At 37.5% G+C, this 22,095-nt stretch overlaps 1 protein-coding gene across 34 annotated transcripts in view; it reads left to right on the plus strand.

Moving 5' to 3' along the window:
• Positions 1 to 22,095, plus strand: part of LOC138839325 (mucin-19) — a 223,836-nt gene that overhangs the window by 21,648 nt on the left and 180,093 nt on the right. For all 34 annotated transcript variants that reach the window (XM_070038897.1, XM_070038982.1, XM_070038948.1 and 31 more), the window contains 18 exons: positions 889 to 1,003; positions 1,793 to 1,853; positions 2,179 to 2,276; positions 3,294 to 3,507; positions 4,545 to 4,667; positions 5,378 to 5,501; positions 8,260 to 8,395; positions 11,665 to 11,757; positions 12,926 to 13,010; positions 13,409 to 13,546; positions 14,522 to 14,671; positions 15,557 to 15,651; positions 16,055 to 16,181; positions 17,901 to 18,147; positions 19,898 to 19,950; positions 20,149 to 20,249; positions 20,810 to 20,961; positions 21,913 to 22,051. In XM_070038897.1, the coding sequence (XP_069894998.1) occupies positions 889 to 1,003; positions 1,793 to 1,853; positions 2,179 to 2,276; positions 3,294 to 3,507; positions 4,545 to 4,667; positions 5,378 to 5,501; positions 8,260 to 8,395; positions 11,665 to 11,757; positions 12,926 to 13,010; positions 13,409 to 13,546; positions 14,522 to 14,671; positions 15,557 to 15,651; positions 16,055 to 16,181; positions 17,901 to 18,147; positions 19,898 to 19,950; positions 20,149 to 20,249; positions 20,810 to 20,961; positions 21,913 to 22,051 (2,251 nt within the window). The remainder of the gene's footprint in view (positions 1 to 888; positions 1,004 to 1,792; positions 1,854 to 2,178; positions 2,277 to 3,293; positions 3,508 to 4,544; positions 4,668 to 5,377; positions 5,502 to 8,259; positions 8,396 to 11,664; positions 11,758 to 12,925; positions 13,011 to 13,408; positions 13,547 to 14,521; positions 14,672 to 15,556; positions 15,652 to 16,054; positions 16,182 to 17,900; positions 18,148 to 19,897; positions 19,951 to 20,148; positions 20,250 to 20,809; positions 20,962 to 21,912; positions 22,052 to 22,095) is intronic.

A 22,095-nucleotide genomic window follows, 5' to 3' on the forward strand; every position in this document is an offset into this window, starting at 1 on the left:
ACCCCCACTTCTAGCTTTTTGATGGCTAATTAGAGATAAGAGTCTCTTCCGTGTTTGTCTGCCCAAGATGGCTTCAAACAACTATCCTTAGATCTCAGCTTCCTTGGTAGTTAGTATTACAGTAGCTTTGTTTTTAGACTATTCTGTGAACTCCGATTTGGGTCATATTCCATAAAACTGTTAGAAGAATGTTGTAGTTTTTTTTTTGTTTTTTTTTTGTTTTTTTTTTTTGTCGGTCGTGGGGCTTGAACTCTGGGCCTGGGCGCTGAAATGTTGTAGTTTTCATTGACAGATTTAGCACTCAATATCATTTGAAGCTGCACCAATTAGAAATTGAAGAGAACAAATTTCTTAGGCTATTATTTTAGCCATTCAGATTTGGAAGTGTTACTGTCTTTGAATATTTTCTAAAATAAGGAAATGAGTCATGCTATTCGACTTATGAACATTTCCAATTACATTATCATGGTTTGTTTGTTTTTTCTGCCAAAGTAAGGTTTCCACCTGTTCATTTCTCTAAAACCCCCTAAATCTTTGCTTGTTCCTGTAAAGTCCTTCTTATTTCTTTTCTTCTTTTTCTGTTGGTCATGGGGCTTGAACTCAGGGTCTGGGTGCTGTCCCTGAGCTTTTTTGCTCAAGGCCAGCGCTCTACTACTTTGAGCCACAACACATGCCACTTCCTAGTCCTTCTCATTTCATATTAAGCCCTTGTGTGCAATTTTCTGAAATTAGAAAAACAATATTTACTAGCCAGTATTATGATAGTAAATATAGCAATAAAATGGCTTTCAGAAATATGTTATATAGTATTTATAATGTATTAATGTTCTAATAATAAATAATACTATTTTCGTTACTGTTTACATACTTGCACTTTATATTTTTTAGAATATCAATACCTCACAGCAATAAAATGATTCATATTAAAAAACAAGGAAAATATAATGTTCTGAAGGGCCGTAGAGGAACCCTCACCTTAGTCTGGCTTGAAAATAGCCTCTCAGTGAGTATCTATATAATTTCCTATAATGTCATGCTGGGACTTGTTCAACTATTTCACTCAAGCTTGGCATTGTACCACTTAAGCCACAGCTCCACTTCTGGCTTTTTGCTGCTTAATTGGAGTTAAGAGTCTTTCACATTTATCTGCTGGCTTACAACTATAATCCACAGATCTCAGCCTCCTGAGTAGCTAATAGTACAGGCAATGAGCTATCTGTGCCCGGCTAATATGCTTTTGGTTCTTAATTTCAGTTATAGAAAGTATTGCATTACAAGAAATAAAAGCTAAGCATTGTTCAGAAATTTCTATAAAGCTATTACATGTAATGTTATCTTTTTTTTGTTCTGGTCCTGGGGCTTGAACTCTGGGCCTGGACCCTGTCCCTGAGCTTCTTTTACTCAAGGCTAGCATTCTTTCCAGCTTTGTCTGGGAATAATTAGAGATAAGATTTTCTCCTACTTTCCTGCCTAGGCTAGCTTCATACTGCAAGCCTCAGATCTTAGCCTTCTGTGTAGCTAGGATTACAATACTCAAAGTAGCTTGAAAGACAGACTACTCTTTGAAGGCAGATAACAGAATAGAAAGTGCAGGCTAAGGAAAGACGTCTGGATCGATTTCAAATTCCATAGGCATTTTCTTAAAAAGAAAAAAGACACTGGAACATATCCTTAAGTTATATGTTGTTGTTATAGAGTTACACATGCCATGACTTTTTCTTTTGGTTTGGATAAATCTTGTCTTGAGATAGTTTTGATCTTGTACTGAAGTCTGAATGTAATTTTTTTACAGCTCACCTTGCACAAACAATATACCACATGTGGACTTTGTGGTAACTTCAACACCACCCCAGGTAAGATTTTTTGGATTAGGTCTTAAGAAACTTGCTTTCCAGGGGCTGGGAAGGTGGCTCAGTGGTAGAGCACTTGCCTTGCATGCCTGAGGCCCTAGGTTCAATTCCTCAGTACCACATAAGCAAAAAGAAAAAAGCCGGATGTGGCGCTGTGGCTCAAGTGGTAGAGCGCTAGCCTTGAGCTGAAGAGCTGAGGGACAGCGCCCAAGCCCAGAGTTCAGGCCCCACGACCAGACCCCCCCCCCAAAAAAGAAACTTGCTTTCCAAAAGAAATACAGTGCATGTATAATGAATATCTCAAACTAAACAATTCTTTCATTTGAAGGTCAAGATATCAACGAGCACATTGCCAATAGCAAAATTTCTGGTGATTGTCCCGATGCTGTTAGTAAAAGCTATGAAGTTTGTGAAGATGGTGAGCAGGTAAGGTTCTCCTCATAGACATCAAAGCTCTTCACCTGTTCATTGTAAGTGCTACCCTGCATCCTCTCTTTACATCCTGTATCTGCTGTTTCCTTCTAGCTCTCTGTCTTGTACCTACTTCTGTCTGCCTGCCTGTCTGTCTGCCTGTCTGTCTATCTATCTATCTATCTATCTATCTATCTATCTATCTATCTATCTATCTATCTATCTATCTATCTATCTATCTATATTTCTATCCATCTATCTTTGTATCTATTAACTATCTGGGTATCTTGTATCTATTACCTGTCTTGTATTTATCATCTGTCTACCTTGTATACTATCTGATTATTTACTGATGGCTAATTGGAGATAAGAGTCTCACAAACTTTCCTGACTGGGCTGGCTTTGAACTGTGATCCTTAGATCTCAGACTCCAGAGTAGCTAGGATGACAGGCCTGAGCCTGGATATTTCCCCAAGTTCTAAGATGCATTTTACTGTTAGAGACATTTTGGATTAATTTAGTTACAACCACTTTTGGAATCATTGTTTTGATCTGAAATGTCAAAGGTGAAGCATTCTTTCAGACATCATTTTATTAGCTAAAATATTTAAGAGAGAGACAGAGACAGAGAGAGAGAGAAGAGAGAGAGAGGGAGGGAGGGAGAGAGAGAGGGAGAGAAAGAGAGAGTGCACCATGGGGGCTTGAATTTAGGTCCTGAGCTCTGTTTCTTAGCTTCATTTTCCTGCCTGTGCTGGCTTTGAACGGAGATTCTCAGCTCTCAACCTCCTGAGTAGCCAAGATTACAGGCATGAGCCACTGGCACCAGGCTAAATGCTTTTTATTTTCTTTTAAATCTAAGTGTTCAACAACATACTTGCCAAAGTTCTGGAATATTATGCAAAAGATACAAAACTTTTATATGTGTTTGTTTCTATAGTAACTTGTTATACATAAGACACCACTATACTTAGTTGGTGATTCCATTCTCAATTTTCCTTATGGTTTCACAAAATACCCTGCTTTGTCTTGTAGCATTGTAACAAAATTATCGGCACCTACTTCGAGCAATGTGGGAAGGTCGCTCCTTTGGCCCAGCAATATAAGAGGGTCTGTGTTGATGAGTACTGTCATGGTCGTGGGAATGTGAATGCTACATGTAACACTTACGAAGAACTGTCCCGCCTCTGTGCCTCTGAAGGGCCCAGCACCTTTGAGTACTGGCGAGATGATTCTGATGTCGTTTGTGGTACGTTTGACCTCTCGTGTAGATTATGAATAAGTTCATCCAAGATTTTAAAGTGATTTTGTGTGTGTGTGTGGGGAGGGATGGTGGATTTGAACTTAGAACTTCATGCTTGCTAGGCAGATGCTTTATCACCTGAGCCATGCCCCCCCAGTTCGTTCTTTTTCCTCCGTTTATCTTCAGAGAAGGTCTTGCTAACTGTTTTGCCTGGACTGGCCTCCAACCATGACCCCTCTGTCTGTCTGTGAGTAATTGGGATTATAGGCATATGTCACCACTTCAGGCCCTCAGAGTACCTTTTGGAATGATTCTAGAAAGTATTTTGGACATGTCACTGACATGTCCTTAAGAGAAAACATTGCCTCAACTGTAGTGTTGTGCATTGAGATCTTAGGGCCAAAAGCCAGTGGCTCATGCCTGAAATCCTAGCTATTCAGGTGACTGAGACCTGGAAGATTGTTACTTCTAGCTAGACTAAAGTCACTGAGACTTCATTTCCAAAATGACCAGCAAAAAGCCAGGCAGGAGACATGGCTCAAGTGGTAGAGTGCCAGCTGAAAAAGCCAGCTGAGCAAGTCCGAGGCTCTGGAGTTCAATCATTAGTGAAAAGTCACGAGGTGAAAATGTTTAATTAAAAACTGGGAAATGTACCAAAAGTGTGCTGAATACTACTGGATTTTTTTTTAACACATTAGTGAAATGTAAATGTAAATAGGATTTCCAAGTGTGCTTATCTCAACCCATTTAACAAGTAGACATGAATTTCAATGTCAGATGAGATGAAGTTACACACAGTATACAATTATGCACAATATGCAATCCTGCCAAATTAAATGCATTATAGAAAATTCAGGAAAAATATGCGCATAATTGGAATGTATAGAGTATCTTGAAAGCTTGACTGGTGTCTTGAGAATCTGACTCCACAAATCCCATTTGAAAAAAACCCTTGCTGGAATATTATGTATTTATGTATTATGTATTATGTATTTATGCCATTGTCCTATGACTTACATGTGTATGTTTCTGTATATCTGCAGAAAAGCCCAAATGCCCAGAGAAACACATCTACAAAGAATGCGGCCCCTCAAACCCTCCAACCTGCTCGAATGTGGCTCCTTTCCAGGACAGTGAGTGTGTGAGTGGATGCACCTGTCCAGACGGTAAGCCCCGCCCTCCTCTTTCTGGAAGTTTCTACACTAACAGAGCTAAATGCAAAGCAACTAATTATAAGGGTGTCTTCTGCATAACAAGTTATTCCAACAAGCCTGGCATTGGTGGCTCACTCCTATAAGCCTGCTAACTCAGGAGGCTGATATCTGAGGATCATGGTTCAAAGCCAGTCTGGGCAGGAAAATCTGTGAAACCCTTATCTCCAACCAACCATCAAAAAACCGGAAGTAGAAATGTGGCTCAAGTGGGATAAAGCTAAGAGACAGCACCCAGGCCCTAAGTTCAAGCCCCAGTATTGGCTTACACACACACACACACACACACACACACACACACACACACACACACACACACACACACACACACACACACACACACACACACACACACACACACACACACAGAAAAAAAGATATTCCAACAATTTAGTGTTCAAAGTTAATGTCAGTTCCCATCTTCCGCAGAGGAGTTTTTCATTCTACACTGGGCTCACTAGGACTGTAGTATGTAGAGCTCAGGAAATTGTTACCTATATTCCTGTTCATGTTTATGAGGACTAGTTGTCTAAACAAGACGCTACCATTCCCAGAGCCTGTTTGTCCTTGAGACAAAGAGAACTCAGAAGTGGCTCTACTGCTTTCTGACTAAACAATTCACTGCTATTTCTACTGTTTTGATCACCTAATATACTATGTTCTAGGTTATCTATTGGATGATATTGGAGGGAAAGGAAAATGTGTATTGAAAGAAAAATGTCCCTGTGAGTCGAGTGGCAACATCTATCAGCCAGGAGAAGTCCGGGCAGGGGTCTGTGGCTCCCAGTGGTAGGTCTTCCTGTCTACATTTTATTGATTGTAAAATAATACCAATTTTTTCTAATATGGAAAAAATCATTAAAATAAACTTTTTAGAAATAAATAGCAATCTCACTGCATTTTATATGCTGTTACCTTTATCTGCTGTTTTAGAAGGCATGTTTGTTTTTATTATAAAATGTGATCTTCCTGTGTACCTTTAAAGAGCACTGTTCTAGGCATTCACACGCTGTGAAAGAAAATGGATATTCTGAGGAGATGAACATAAAGGCACAATGCCTAGGCGCATTGATCATGCAAAATAGTATTTATCAAAATGAACTCCAGGAAATGGAAGCAAGAGGTTTTATCTTCATTGCTGTTTTTGTTTTCTTTCCTATTTGTCTTGTGTGTTCATTGATCTGTCTTTGAGAGGGTAAAGGGGGAACACAGAAATGGAGGGACAAAGGGTGAACAAATGTAGCAGTGGTCCTCCCTAGACACTGTGTGAGAAATGAATTATACAATTTGTAGATGGGGATAGGAGGGGGATAACTGGGAGAAAGCGAGGAAAGGGGTGACATTGTCCAAAAAGAAATGTACCCTTTACCTGCTGTATATAACTATAACCACTCTGAACATCACCTTATAATAACAACAAAAAAATAAAAAGAAATGTAAAAAATGTATTGCTCAAAAATCAAAAACATAAAATAAATGGCAATACTATTCACTCAATGAAATAATGTTTTGTATCCTAAATCACATGGTAGTTGTAAATACAAGATAAAGCATGACATAAAGAGTATGATTACCAGCAGGGAACTAGTGACTCACACCTGCAATCCTAGTTATTTAGGAGACTGAGATCTGGGTAGAAACATCCATGAGATACTTATGTCCAATCAACCATCCAAAAGACAAAAATGGAGGTACGGCTCAAATGGAAGAGCTCTAGCCTTGTGCCCAAGCTGTGAGTTCAAGCTTCAATACCAATACACACGCAATTTATGAATTATCCAATTCATGTAATAACTATAATAATCAAATAAATAATTCTGCCAAGAACATTTGGAAAAGTATACAGCCAGGAAAACAACTTAATGCTTTGCTTTTTCTTTTTTTCAATTTTTTAATATTTAAGTAGTTATACAAAGGACTTAACCAAGCAGTTTGTGAATATAACATATCTTGATCAATGTCACCCCTTCCAACATTCTCACCTGCCCTTTTCCTCCACGATAATTTATATATATATAACAACATTGATGAAAGTAAACAACATATTTAATTTGGAGTGGGCTAAAATGTGCCCAAAGTTATTGCTGCTTTTTACATATGAATTGGATAGTACATCTAAGTCTTGCTTTGGAGTTCAGAAACAATCCACTGACAGGCAATATTTTCGCAATACTTCAGTATGGTTTTGCTATCTGAAATTCCAAATTTCTGCAAGATTGCAAAGGACTTCTTTAAAAATATATTGTGTCAAATGCTGAAACAAGGATACAGGTTGATCCATTGTAAAAATAAGACATACAAGACACTATGTTGAAAATGAACTTTACAGCTTTGGAGGTTGGGGGGAGGAGGAAGAGTTGGTGAGGTGGGAGGGAAGGAAAAAAAGGAGGGGGTAACAATGTTCCATAGGAAATGTACTCGTTGCCTTACCCATGTAACTGTAACCCTTCTGTACAGTATCTTTACAATTTAAAAAATGTGTCCTTATAGGAAATAATCTGATTCAATGAAAGAAAATCTATTTCTTATGCTATAATATTTCTCCGTAAATGAAAACTATTCTTGTGGTAGTGATATAGTAATAGTAATTACATGCATAGGAGTTATATATAATAATATAAAGAAATATTGTGATATATGTTATTAGTAATTATGAAAAATAATTGCTATGATTTATTAAATATATGTGCTCTCCAAGGGATATGTAATGGGGTCCAAGATATATTTAAACATTTTTATTTGAAATGTTTTTAAAAGCAAAATAAGCTCAGCCCTAGTAGCTTACTCCTGGGATCCTAGCTATTCAAGAGGCTGAGGTTTGTGGTTCGAAGCTAATCCAGGCAGGAAAGTCTGTGAGACTGTTATCTTCAATTAACCACCAACTAAGCCTAAGTAGATCTGTGTCTCATGTGGTAGAGTATGTAGTTATGAGCACAAAAGCTCAGGGACAGTATCCAGGCTAAGTTCTATCCCCAACATTCTCTCTCTCTCTCTCTCTCTCTCTCTCTCTCACACACACACACACACACACACAGAGAGAGAGAGAGAGAGAGAGAGAGAGAGAGAGAGAGAGAGCAAAAAGAAGCAATTTCATTAATGTGTTTTATGTAACTTGATAGAATGAAAATATTAGAATTTCAACCTGAAGTTAAGTAATATAGTTAATGGGATATTTTATACCATTTTGTTCACATAAAGTCTTTAAACCCTGTTTATACTTTTAGATTCCCAATAATCTAAGTTTGTAGTAGTTACATTTAAAAAACTCACTATCTCTCATATTAACAATAAAATATCATCTGTGTAAAAAAAAAACCAAAGCCTGAAAGCATGCCTTTAATCATGCAGAATTGATCATTTAGTCAAAAAGAAAGTCTTTCAAAATATCAGGATATCATCACTAATAATCATTAATGAGATTTTATCAAGTTGAGGTTGGGGCTCAAGATTGGTTTTAGCTTAGGATGTGCTAATGTCCTCATCATTTAATTTCATCCTAGAGAAGACATGATCAATAATCTTTCCCATAACCCTTCCATTCCAACAGCACATGTCATGAGGCAAAGTGGTCCTGCACTGAGTCATTGTGTCCTGGGAGATGTAAGGTGGAAGGAAGTTTGTTTACCACCTTCGATGACAACAAATTCAACCACCCTGGAAACTGTCACTTCTTGGCCATCCACGTAAGTCATTACCTAAGACACTTGAACAAACTGATGTCAATAAAAAGCGGTTTCTCAAAACACAATTGTCAGCCAGGTGCTGGTAGCTTACACTTGTAATCCTAGCTACTCAGGAGGTTCAGGTCTTAAGATTGTGGTTCAAAGCCAGCCTGAGCAAGGAAGTCCCTGCACCTCTTATCTCTAATTAACCACCAAAAAGCCAACAGTCTCTACTGTGGCTCAAGTGGTAGTGAATTAGCTTTGAGCAAAACGGCTAAGGAAAAGGATGGCTAATAGACACATGAAGAAATGCTCAACATCCCTAGCCATAAAAGAAATGCAAATCAAAACAACATTAAGATACCACCTCACCCCAGTTAGAATGGCAAAAATCAAGAACTCTAATAACAACAGATGCTGGAGGAGATGTGGACAGAAGGGAACCTTACTTCATTGTTGGTGGGAGTGTAAACTTGTTCAACCACTTTGGAAAGTAGTATGGAGGTTCCTCAAAAGACTCCACATAGAGCTCCCCTATGACCCAGCAATCCGACTTTTGGGCATTTACCCAAATGTTTACAAACAAGACCATACTAAAGCTACCAGCACAACTATGTTTATTGCAGCATTATTTACTATAGCTAAGATATGGAACCAACCCAGATGCCCCTCAGTAGATGAATGGATCAAGAAAATGTGGTATATATACACAATGGAATTCTATGCCTCCATCAGAAAGAATGACATTGCCCCATTTGTTAGGGAATGGAAAGACTTGGAAAAAATTATATTAAGTGAAGTAAGCCAGGCCCAAAGAAACATAGGTCCCATGGTTTCCCTTATTTGCAATATCTAGTATATGTATGAGTCAAGCAGAAAAGGTCAGATAAGGTGATGTTAGGAAAATGAATCCTAAGATATGTATTCAAATGTTTTTTTTCTTTCTTGCATTTGTTTCTAACGCATTTATAAGATTATTTCTTTGTTGCTTTGTATGTCCCTCCCCCACAGTACAACCCCTGCTTTCACTGTATTTTATGTTGGTATAATTTGTGGATGGGAAGGGGAAAAACAAGTCGATTAAATAAGGATACAGGTGGACCTGTTGCAACAATGAGAAGTACAAGTTGTCATGTCGAAAACGAACTTTACAACTTTGGTGGTGTGGGGGGGGAATTGGGTGGGGGGGGCGGGGAGTCTGGGAAGGGATGGGAAGGGGAATCAAAGGAGGAGGCTACAATGCTTGATAAGAAATGTACTCATTATCTTGTCCATCTAATTGTAACCCCTCTGTACAGTATTTTCACAATAAAAAATAAATAAAAATTTTAAAAAAATACAAAAAAAAACGGCTAAGGGACTGTACCCAGTACATGAGTTCAAGCTCTAAGATGGGCACAACAACATAAACAACACAGTCTTCATGCTGAATTGTTCTTTAAAGAAACAAGAAACAAACCTTCTGTTACTGAATATATGCATTTCAATATCTGTTTTCTGCCACATATTGACATTATTAGTAATATCCGTATTCCTGTGTGTATGGTATGCACTGCTAGAAAAATTCTTTTTTATTATCAGATTTAGGAAGTTTCTTATAATATATTTTTTGTTGTAATGATAATATGGAGAGGGGTCACAGTTACATGAGTAAGGTAATGAGTACATTTCCTATCGAGCATTGTTACCCCTTCTTTTGTTTTCCTCCTATCATCCCTTCCCTCCCTACCTCCCCAACTCCTTCCTCTTCCCCAAAGTTGTAAAATTTGTTTTCAACAAAGTACATCTCATTGTTACAATAGGTCAACCTGTATCCTTATGTCAGCTTTTTGTTATTTCTCTTCCCCTCCTCAAATTAGAAAAATATATATACAAGATGCAGGGCACCGGAATCAAATACTGTGAAAACAGAGGTTATACCATGGGAGAAGAACATACAAAAGAAACAAAGAAAATCACATAGTACATTATAAGTACATTACAAACAACAGCAACAAAGATAAAAAATCTCTTGTGTCCCTATCTTGGAGTTCATTTTGTTTAGCATCATCTTATATTGTCATATGGACATAGCTTTTGACCTTTTCTGCTTGTCCTAGACATATACTAGTTATTGCAGATAAGGGAAACCATGGAGCCTATGTTTCTTTGGGCCTGGCTTACTTCACTTAATATGCTTTTTTCCAAGTCTTTCTATTTCCTATCAAATGGGGCGGTGTCATTCTTTCTGATGGAGGCGTAGAATTCCATTGTAAAAGCTACCAGCACAACTATATTTATCACAGCATTATTCACCATAGCTAAGATATGGAACCAACCCAACCCAGATGCCCCTCAGTAAATGAATGGATCAAGAAAGTGGTGTGTGTGTGTGTGTGTGTGTGTGTGTGTGTGTGTGTGTGTGTGTGTGTGTGTGTGTGTGTGTGTGTGTGTGTGTGTGTGTGTGTGTGTGTGTGTGTGTGTGTGTGTGTGTGTGTGTGTGTTGTAATGGAATTCTATGCTTGAAAAATTCTTACTACAAAAATCCTAATAAGAAAAACTGTCTATATTGACAAACAACTTTCTCAGTACACTAAAAATTTTTTTCAATCTTCTACTTTTCTTTGCATATGTGCTTAATAAAATAATGTTTTTACTTATTTTAATAGCATTCTTCTAATCTAAGAGGATTGGAGATGAGGAAAGAAAAAGAGAAATATCTTTAGCATATGGAATTTGTATATTTAGATTTTTTAGGAGTGGTGTCTGTATTTAGCCCAAGTTGGGGTTGAACTCATGATCTTCCTGCCTAAGCCTTTTGAGTGCTAGGATTACAGGCATGAGCTACCATGCCTGATGATTCCCGGACTTGGAAAGGAAAAATGGAAGCCAATATTTATGACTAACTTGTATTAGTGTTACAAGTTAAATACTGCTTATATTGGATTTACACAGAAATTATATCTTATCGAGAGATTAAAAAGCTATGCTGTCCCTAATTCCTGATAATTCTTGAAGTCCTCATAATTACTTTTGTGGGAAGATCAAAAATAAATGTAAAAGAAAAAAAGTGATAACTATGAAAAGCCCTGTTTTAGATTCCATAGCTTAATGCAAGATCACTCTGATTATACATGAAGCTCATAGTTTTCCTGAAGGTTGTAATGTGGGCTGACCTAAGTTTCTATTTTCAGGTAGATTGATTTTTATATGGAAATTGCATATGTAAGTTTTGAACGTGCATTGTGAATGAGTCACGGAGTAATAGCTTACAAATAAGCATTGTTTTAACACAAAGACTCTTTTTACAGAATGAAGATTTGTCCGTTAGTGTTGAGCTCCACCCATGTGCAGAGGGTCAGACGGGAACATGCTTAAATAGGGTCTCATTTCTCTTGAATTCTGTAAGTAATTAAGTTCCAGTCATTGAGTCATAGTAAATCAGATCAATTAAAAATGGGTTTTGGTCAGGTGCTCATGCCTGTAATTCCAGTTATACAGGAGGGTCAGATTTGAGAATCATGGTTCAAAGCCAGGCTCCTCAGGAAAGTCTACTGAGCCTTTTATCTCCAATTAACCAATAGGAAGCTGGAGGTAGTAAAGTAACATCTTGAGAGGAAAAAGCCAAGCAAGGGTGTAAGACCCTGAGTTCAAGCCCCAGAAACTGGCGCGTGTCCTGCACACACACACACACACACACACACACACACACACACACACACACACACACACACACACACACACACACACACGTTGGTAAGTTCCTAACAAAGTTTGCTAGAGACAAGGTCCTGATGTATATAAAAATTTACCATAAATACACAGTTATAGATTCTTTGCAGATCAATTTTAGGTGCTGACTGGATTATTAAACTCTGTGAACCATTTAAGAAAGAAGACAATAGAATTTACTGAGAATTTGTATATTCAGACCAAATGGTTTAAGTGGAAAAAAAATCAAATATCCAGTTAGCCTGGATTTAGCACTTAGAGTGTGTTGTAACTTGAAAATTCAAGTTACAGTTTGTGCATTTAAATTGTTTCATTTACAAGGTAGGGCTGATAGTTTCTTTCAATAATGTGACACAAAGTTGGCATGAGAAAAAATGAAATGAATATAAACTAATTCTTTTTTAACATTTATTATTATTAGTAGTATTATCTTTAAGTAGTTGTACAAAGAAGTTCCCATTCTAGCTGGGCACCGGTGGCTCATGCTTGTAATCCTAGCTACTCAGGAGGCTGAGATCTGAGGATCACGGTTCAAAACCAGCCCAGGCAGAAAAGTCCATGAGACTCTGATCTCCAATAAAACACTAGAAAACCAGAAGTGGTGCTGTGGCTCAAGCGGTAGAGCGCTTGCCTTGAGCTGAAGAGCTGAGGGGCATCGCTCAAGACCAGAGTTCAAGCCCCATGACCAACAAAATAAAAAGTTCCCATTCTACAAAACAGTACAATATAAACTAATTCTATAAAATTAAGCATGTTTTATAGCCCCAAATTCATATGCGTATAGTACATAAAAATAATGTTTTCAATTAATATGTACTAAAGGAATATTTTCACTGTCAGTCTGCTTCAGGTGGCAAGTTTGTTTTCAACAGTGATGGGACAGTCACAAACGATGTGGTTAGAATTCAAGATTCTTACAATTCTGGTAAGTTTAACATTCGTATTTTAAAATCAGCATAAAATGGACTGGTTGCTGGTGGCTCGTACCTGTAATCCTAACTACTAAGGAGATGGACACATGAGGGTTGCAATTTGAAGATATCTGAAGGAGAAAAAATCCCGTAGACCTTTATCTCCCATTAACCAGCAAAAAGCTGGAAGTAGAGGTATGGCTCAAATGGTATAGCACCAACTGTGAGCAGAAAAAGACAACTAAGAGCATGAGGCCATGAGTTCAGGCTCCAGGACCAGTACCTGGAGGATGCATTTGTTTATTCTGTTTTAAAAGATACTAAATACTTTTGCTTTACTAGATGTGAAGTATTCAAATATATTAAAACTAATTGTAAAGAGATTCACTCATTTTAATCATTATTTTAACAGATGAAGTGCAGATCTCCAAACCAACTTCCTCATACTTTCAAGTAGAAACATACTTAGGAGTGAAAATGCAAATTCAATATTTCCCTGTGATGCAACTGTATGTTTCCGTGCCACCCAACCATTTCTCAGACACCGTGGGTAAGTCCTCTGGGTAGATTTCACTTCCTAGGGTATAATATGAATGTATTTTATTTACAATGATCTCTCAACAACACTAAACCAATAAGGCATTTTGACTTAGTGTTCCTTCTGCATTGTAATAAAATAATGTCATCTTGTTCTTTGTAGTAAAGAGAGCTTTAGTCATCACAAAATTTATTTCCAAAGTTTTTTTTAAAAAACTATTTAAATATTTATAAATTTCAAATTAAGCTTCTATTAAGTGACTATCAGGAAAATCACAGTATAGGTGAGCACATTTCTGAGCTCTGGAATTTGAGCAAAAGATCAATTGAATGGAATCTGAACTGACATGAAATTTGTAAAATGTAGGCATACATATATGTATATGTAGACATATATCTATGTTATCTATCATCTATGTGTATAGAAATTATATATTTCCATCCATCTATCTACCTACCTAACAATTTCTGTCATCTGCATGCTGGCCTATCATCTATCTATCTATCTATCTATCTATTTATCTATCTATCTATCTATCTATCTATCTATCTATCTATCTATCTATCTATCTATCTATCTATCTATCTCAGTCTCTGTATCATCTACCTGTATATCTATCATCTACCTATCCATCATCTATCATTCCTGTCATGTCCTGTCTATGTATTTTCCTATCTTCTATCCATCACCTATATCATCTAACTATCCATCATCAGTCTCTTCTTCCTATCTGCCATATCTCATGTCTATCTCTGCCATGCATCTATCATCTATCTATCTGCCTGGCTATTATCTTGGCTACATATTGGTAGGGCTTAAGTGAGCACCTACTATCATATCATCTATCCATCTGTGATCTACCTAACCATTTTTCCTCAGGTAGTTTCTGTAGGTGTTGATTTGAACACAGAACAGCAGTAAGGATCGAAACGCACAAGCTGAGAAGGAGGCAAATGTTACACTTTGCTCTGTGTTATTATGATACAGGGCTGTGCGGCTCCTACAACAACAAAGCTGAGGACGATTTCTTGTCCAGTCAGAATATATTGGAGAAGACGTCTCACGCATTTGCTAATTCTTGGGAAATGGCGGCCTGCCCTAAAGGAACCCCCTCGACATGCATCAGTATAGAAACAGGTAATAGTAACTGAGTAACAAATTGTTATTTTAGTATAGTGCTAGGGATTATGTACTTATTCTGATAACAATAAGAACATACCAGATAACCCTAGTTTTAGCTAGGGAAGATCAATGTTGCATTTTTTCTATACCCATTCTTTTCTATCTTTCACAGTTTTCTCCACAAAAATAGGGTTAGAAGAGATTATAGAAGTCATATGGTTTACTAGTAACCATTGGTGCACATAGTGAACATGCCCCTCCTCCCCTGCCAAGGGTTACCGCTATTTTATGATAGGGCAATTCCTGGGTCTAGTTGTCCTGACCACCTCTGCCATGTCTATCAGTAATATCACGCTCCAAATGAAGATGTTAATACAACCTGACACTTACATGACTTTTTATAAAGATTTGAAGTTACTCTCGTATAAACTCAGAGATGGACACTGATAGGGCAGTCATCCCTATTAAAGTGCATGTGATAATGGATCCCAGAAAAGCTTTGTTTAATAGGAATGCTAATGGCTTCTGGCTAGCAAAATACTTTCAAAAAACAATTGTCCTAAAATAGATAAAGCTGTTTAAAGCTGTTAAAATTTGCATCTTTTTTAAAATAGTGAAACTAGTAGCTAAGCACAGTAGTACACCCCTGTAGTCCAATTATGCAGAGAGTATAAGAGGATCACATTTCAAGGCTAGTACCAATTTTTTTTTTAACGCATGAGACCCTATCTGAAAAAAGCTAAAGAAAAAAGGATTAGGGACATTTCTCAAGTGGTAGAGCACCAGCCCAGCAAGCTAAAGGCCCTGCTAAAAATTTTTTTAGACTGCTAAAAAAATTTAAGAAAGAAAAATATTATGATGTTGTTGCTACTAACTCTGGGCAATTAATTTCTCTTCCAGAAAAGTTTGCTGAAAATAAATGTGGAATTCTTCTGGATTCAAGTGGGCCTTTTGCTTCCTGCCATTCAGTTGTGAACCCTAAATTCTATCACGAGGTGGGTGATAGAATTTTTGAGAAATACTTTATTGACCCTGACAACAACATATCAACATTTTCAAATAGCAGCCACTATCAGTAAAATTAAGCTTATGCTTAATTTTAGCATTTGATTCCATTAATTTATTCAAGTATTAATATACCAATTTAAGGAAATAACACCACTCCATGATAACCCCAAATGAGAAAAACATATGTACTACATTTTTTTCTTTGTATTTTCCATGTTCTTTGATACAGGAGTTAATTAAATTTCTGTTTCAAATAGTTCAGTTGATATTTCTAGATATTTCAGAGTCAATATTTGTTTCAGCGTGGAAGAGTAAGCAATGAATTGTTATCCTCGGTTTGCTGTTCTTGTGAATAATTTTAGAATGCAATGTAAATTTTTATTTTCAAAGGAATGCAACAAATACACTTGTTCTTGTGAAAACAGTCAAGAATGCCTGTGTACAATTCTAGACAACTATGTAAAAGCCTGTGCTGTCAAAGGAGAAAACATGGCAGGATGGAGAGCCGGCCTGTGTGGTAAGTGATTTCCAGTAACTCAACCTGCGCCTCTGCTTCACTTTGTGTGTGTGTGTGTGTGTGTGTGTGTGTGGCTGTGTGCAATTTTGTGTGAATATGAATGTGTATGAGAGATTGTGTGTGTGCACAAGAGTATATAAGTGTGAGTGTGTGTATGTATGTGAGTGATTGTATGAAAATGAGAGTGTATGAGAGACGACTGTACATATGTATGTGTGTGTATCTTGAGTGTGTATGTATATGCATGTAATTGTGATTATGTGTGTTATGCATGTACATTCCCAAATTTGTATCTCATAATTTTCAAAACTGAATTTCCTTAGTTTAATGCTACAGAGCCTTTCTTGAATGTCTTAATATGTGAAAATACTGTCTTTTAAAAATACTATCTTTGCATTATCCTGCCCATGTAATTGTAGCCCCTCTGTACAGTATGTTCTCAAATAAAATAAAATAAAATTTAAAAAAATACTATCTTTAAGCAGTTGTAAAGGGGTTTCCATTTACCAAAGCAGGTTATGAATTCAATGCCTCTTCAACATTCTCACCCATCCCTTCCCTCCTCATCCCTGCCCTCACTCTTCTTAATTTTGTAGCATATATATGGAATTCTTGACTGCATTCTCCCCCTCTTCTCCTCTTGAAGTCTGTCTTCCTGATATAGTTTAAGATATTGATATGTAAACAAGAACACAATATGTATTTATATACATAATATTCTTTGATTTGTGTATGTTGAAATTTAAACAGTAATCAGTTAATGCCTTTTAAGATGAGATTCTGTTGAATAAAATCTATTGAAAGGCCCCAACTATCATATTTATATGATCCTGCTTTGTGGTAAAATATTTATTGTACCCTTTCAATATGACTTCACAAAAATAGTTGATTTTACAGAAGAAAACAAAACTGCAATAAAAACCCAACAAACATCATAGAAATGCACCTCTTACATAACCTGAAAAATAATTCATAGCTAGTATTTAATTAATCAGTAAAGCCTAGCAAGTTCACTTATAAAATCTCTGCATAACTCTTGATCATTTTTATACAAACTTAGCTCAAGAAACCACCTTTTATTTTTTTCTTTTGAGTAATTGCAATAACCCTTCACATCTCCTCTTGGCTTCCTCTACTGCATACAGAAACCAGGGTATTCTTTAAAATAAAATCCAGTGGGATCCCAGTGGCTCATGCCTATAATCCTAGCTACTCAGAAGTCTGAGCTTTGAGGACTGTGATTCAAAATCAGCCCAAGCAAAAGGGTCTACAAAGACTCTTATCTCCAATTAACTACCAAAATGTCAGAAGTGGAGCTGTGGCTAGAGTGATAGAGCATTAGCCTTGAGCCAAAAAGTGCTCAAGTTGAGTTCAAGCTTCATTACACACACACATACACACACACACACACACACACACACACACACACACACACACACACACACACACACACACACACACACACACACACTATTCTCTATCTCTGGGCATCCTTCCTGATTTCATCTCCCTATTCTTTGGGCTCATTTCAAACCAGGATTCTCAGATCTTAGCTCCCTGAGTAGCTGGGATTACATGTGTGAGACAGCCATAATTTGTTATGAACAATCCACTATCATATCTATAAGTTTCAAGCTGCGGTACAAATGCTTTTACTTCTAGGTTGAATAATATGAACATATGTTCATTATTTTTCTCTTTTGGTTTCTGTACCCCCAGAACAAACTTGTCCAAGTGGCCTCGTGTTCAAATACAATGTCAAAGCCTGCAATCGTACTTGCCGATCCTTGTCACAGAGAGACAGAAGCTGTGATTTAGAAGATGTTCCAGTTGATGGATGCACTTGTCCTGATGGAATGTACAAGGATAATGAAGGAAATTGTGTTCAGAAATCTCAGTGTGACTGCTATGTCAATGATGAAGTAGTACCACCAGGCAAACTGATCCATATTGATGACAATAAATGGTATGGGAGTCCATGTGTGTTGATTATGATAGGGACATCAAGAGTGGTTCGCTGAAGAGAAAGTCATTTGCTTGTATGCTGTCTCCTTTAGACTGACATGTTTGTTTTCTTCCCTTCTGTGTCTTGTTTTTCTTTCTTTTTCTCGATTTCTCTTTCCTTTTTCTTTCTTTCTTCTTCCTTTCTCCCTCCCTCCTTTCCTCTCTTCTTTTTACTTCCCTTCTTTCCTTCTTTTTGTCTCTATTCTTTCTTGCCTTCCCTTTCTATTTCTCATTCTTTCTCTATCCTCTTTCCCTCCCTTCCCTCCTTTTCTTCTTCCTCCCTCCCTCTTTCCCTTCCCTCACTTCCTTTTTTTTCGGTTATTCAGAAACAAGAATTTAATTGACTTTTGTGCCCAGGTTAGCTTCAAACCTCAATCTTCAGATCTCGGCCTCCTAAGTAGTTAGGATTACAGATGGGAGCCATCAGCACCCAGCCATTATTTCTTATTGATGTTTGTTTGTTATTGCCTCTTTCATTCTTAGAGAGTCATCGAGTCATAGTGATCATACATGGTATATCCTACTCTGCTTAGTAGAAAAATAACCCAGCAGTTTTTATAAACAGAACCCAGAGGGATTTTATATTCAGACAATTCTTTTTAGCAATGTATAGCCATCTAGCTTTTTCTCAAGAGGCATCATTCACTATACAATCAAATGCTTCAATAAACAATATTCAAAAGTAAATATTTAATAACCAGAAAAGGTATCTTATTATTCAATAAGTAGGAGCTTAAGGAGATACTGAATAAGTAGCTCTGTCTGTGCTAGGCCTCGGTGCTGGCCACTGGAGGTACAAAACAATGAGGAAACATTGTCATGTACTCACAAAGTCAGCAAGATGTAAAAGGGAGTCGCACTATGACATACAACAAGGTAAGCTAGATCCACTTCTATTGCAGAAAATAAATGAGTTTTCCAAAGAGCTGGATTTTATTTTTGTGCTGCTACTGTGGCTAGAGCTCATGGTCTCACATTCTTTTCTTTCTTTCCTTCCTTCCTTCCTTCCTTCCTTCCTTCCTTCCTTCCTTCCTTCCTTCCTTCCTTCCTTCTTCCTTCCTTCCCTTTCTTTCTTTCTTTCTTTCTTTCTTTCTTTCTTTCTTTCTTTCTTTCTTTCTTTCTTTCTTTCTTTCTTTCTTTCTTTCTCTTTCTTTCTTTCTTTCTTTCTTTCTTTCTTTCTTTCTTTGTTTCTTTCTTTGTTTCTTTCTTTGTTTCTTTCGTTTTGTTTTTTTTTTTTTGGTCAGTTGTAGGGTTTGAACTCTGGGCCTGGGCGCTGTCCCTCGGCTCTTCAGCTCAAGGCTAGTGCTCTACCATTTAAGCCACAGTGCCATTTTCAGTTTTCTGGTTATTGGAGATAAGAGTCTCACAGACTTTCTTGCCTGAGCTGGCTTTGAACTGTGATACTCAAATTACAGGATTACAGGCAGGAGCCACCAGCGCCTGGCAGCCTCACACTCTTGCTTTGCCTTTTTACTCAAGGCTAGCTTTCAGCCACTTGAGCCGCAGCTCCACTTCTGACGTGTGTGTGTGTGTGTGTGTGTGTGTGTGTGTGTGTCTTTCTATAATGTGTTTCTGATGTCTGTAGGACTTTTTTGCATTCCTATAGTACTTATAAAGCTAGAACTTAAAATTTGGTATGTTTTATATGTCTTCTGGGGACTGTGTCTTATTTATCCAACTATGTTTATATACATAATTTCCTTTCTTCACAGTGTCTGCCGAAATGGAATGCTCCTTTGTCAGACCCCACTTGATTTAACTCTACGTAAGTGTTGATACCACGGTACAAGTTTAAACATTGTGAAAGATGCATAAAATATTGATCTTTTTCATAAGTATTAAAAAGGTATTTAGGTCTATCTAATCTAATTGTCTAAAATATAGGCATTAGATATTCAGATCAATAAATATCTAAAATAGATCAAGAGACCTTGGATCAACAAGAACTTCTTTCCTTTTACAGAAAATTGCACTGGCGGGGCTGAGTATGTGGACTGCAAGGATCCGAAGGCACAAAGAAGATCTGACAAAACATGTAGCACGCGGAACATACCCGCTTTTGATGTAAGTTGTATGGAACTAGGGGGCTGGCCTTTAAAACTTTTATTTTTTTAAAGTTGTAGGAAATTAAAACATTTAAGAAATAAAAAGGAAGCCGGGCGCTGGTGGCTCATGCTTGTAATCCTAGCTACTCAGGAGGCTGAGATCTGAGGATCACGGTTCAAAGCCAGCCCGGGCAGGAGAGACCATGAGACTCCTATCTCCAATAAACCACCAGAAAACTGGAAGTGGCGCTGTAGGTCAAGTGGTAGAGTGCTCGCTTTGAGCTGAAGAGCTGAGGGACAGCGCCCAGGCCCAGAGTTCAAGCCCCACGACCGACAAAAAAAAAAAAAAAGAAGGAAATAAAAAGGAATGTTGGTATATTTTTATAGATAGATAGATAGATAGATAGATAGATAGATAGATAGATAGATAGATAGATAGATTCATCCAGTGTGGGCTCCTAACGTAGATTTAGTGTATTTTTGAACTTGATGATTTATGAATTTGAACTTGATGCTGAGAGCACAATAACAAGATTACAGCCATAGCTCATTGTGCTTATTTTATGTTTATTTTTGTAGGATGACCTGCCTTGCAAACGTGGGTGCTATTGTCCCGTGGGAATGGTGCGGAACTCTAAAGGGAGATGTGTGCTTCCAGATGACTGCCCATGTTCTTTTGGTGAACAAGAATACGAACAAGGGAGTGTAACTGCTGTTGGTTGTAATGAGTGGTATGTAATCAAGGCTTTCTATTTTATTGGTTTGGATATTTTTTAAAATGTAGTTTCCTCTTATCTCCTTTTCCATGGGAAAGAGAAAGTCATACCATAGACTGAGAAAAAAGCCAAATGTAATGTGTAAAAGATGCTGGGAGTTTTGTTGTGGTAGTTTGTGTTTGTTTGGTTTTCTTTTGTTGTTTGTGCTTGGGATTTGAACTCAAGGCAGGTGCTCTAGCATCTGAGCCACATTCTAAGCCTTGTTGGCTGTAGCTAACTTGTATGTTTTCATGCACACCAGTACTGGGGCTTGAACTCAGGGCTGAGGTTCTGGGTCTTACCGTTTTTTCCTCATGGCTGGCATTCTGCATTTGAGCCACAGTTTCACCTCTGGTTTTGTTTGTTTGTTGGTTTGGTTTTGGTTGTTCATTGGGAATAAGAGTATCATGGACTTTCCTGTTCAGGCTGGCTCTGAATCACAATCTGGGTGGTTCAAAGAACCTGGGATCTCAGAGTAGCTAGGGTTAACAGGCATGAGCCACAGTATCTTTTGCAGAGAGTCTAGTGTTTATAATCATGCTGGCCTAGGTCACGATACTCCTGTGATGCTTCTCTGAGAGCTGAACTGACAGGTTTATACTACCACACCCAGGCCTCATCGGTTGAGATCTATCTACCCTTGTGAACTTTATAGCTTAGCCTTGAATCACAATCCTCCTGATCTTTGCTTCCAGAGTAGCTGAGATTATAGACTTGAGCCACTGTGCCCATCAAAAGTTGATGTACTTTGAAGAAAGAAACTTTATACGGCAATTATGTTGTAATGAACATCAGACAATAGAAGGATACCTACAGAATCTAAGTAAAAAAGAAAAAAGAAACATCATTACTGCTTCTTTACAAAAGCAAGCTGAAGATAAAAACCTGGGAAGAATAATTGTGACACTCTTCATTTTTCTCTTTTAGCACTTGCATTAATGGGTCTTGGAACTGCACACAGAATGAATGTCAGACCACCTGCCACATCTACGGGGAAGGGCATGTTAGAACTTTTGATGGAGAAAGTTACAGCTTTGATGGTCTCTGTCAGTACACGTTTCTTGAGGTAATTATGAGTATATTTCATGTCAACCTTTCTATTCTTAACTA

This window comes from Dipodomys merriami, unplaced genomic scaffold, assembly GCF_024711535.1.
Source record: "Dipodomys merriami isolate MVZ:Mamm:240054 unplaced genomic scaffold, mDipMer1.0.p SCAF_10, whole genome shotgun sequence".
NCBI lineage: Eukaryota > Metazoa > Chordata > Mammalia > Rodentia > Heteromyidae > Dipodomys > Dipodomys merriami.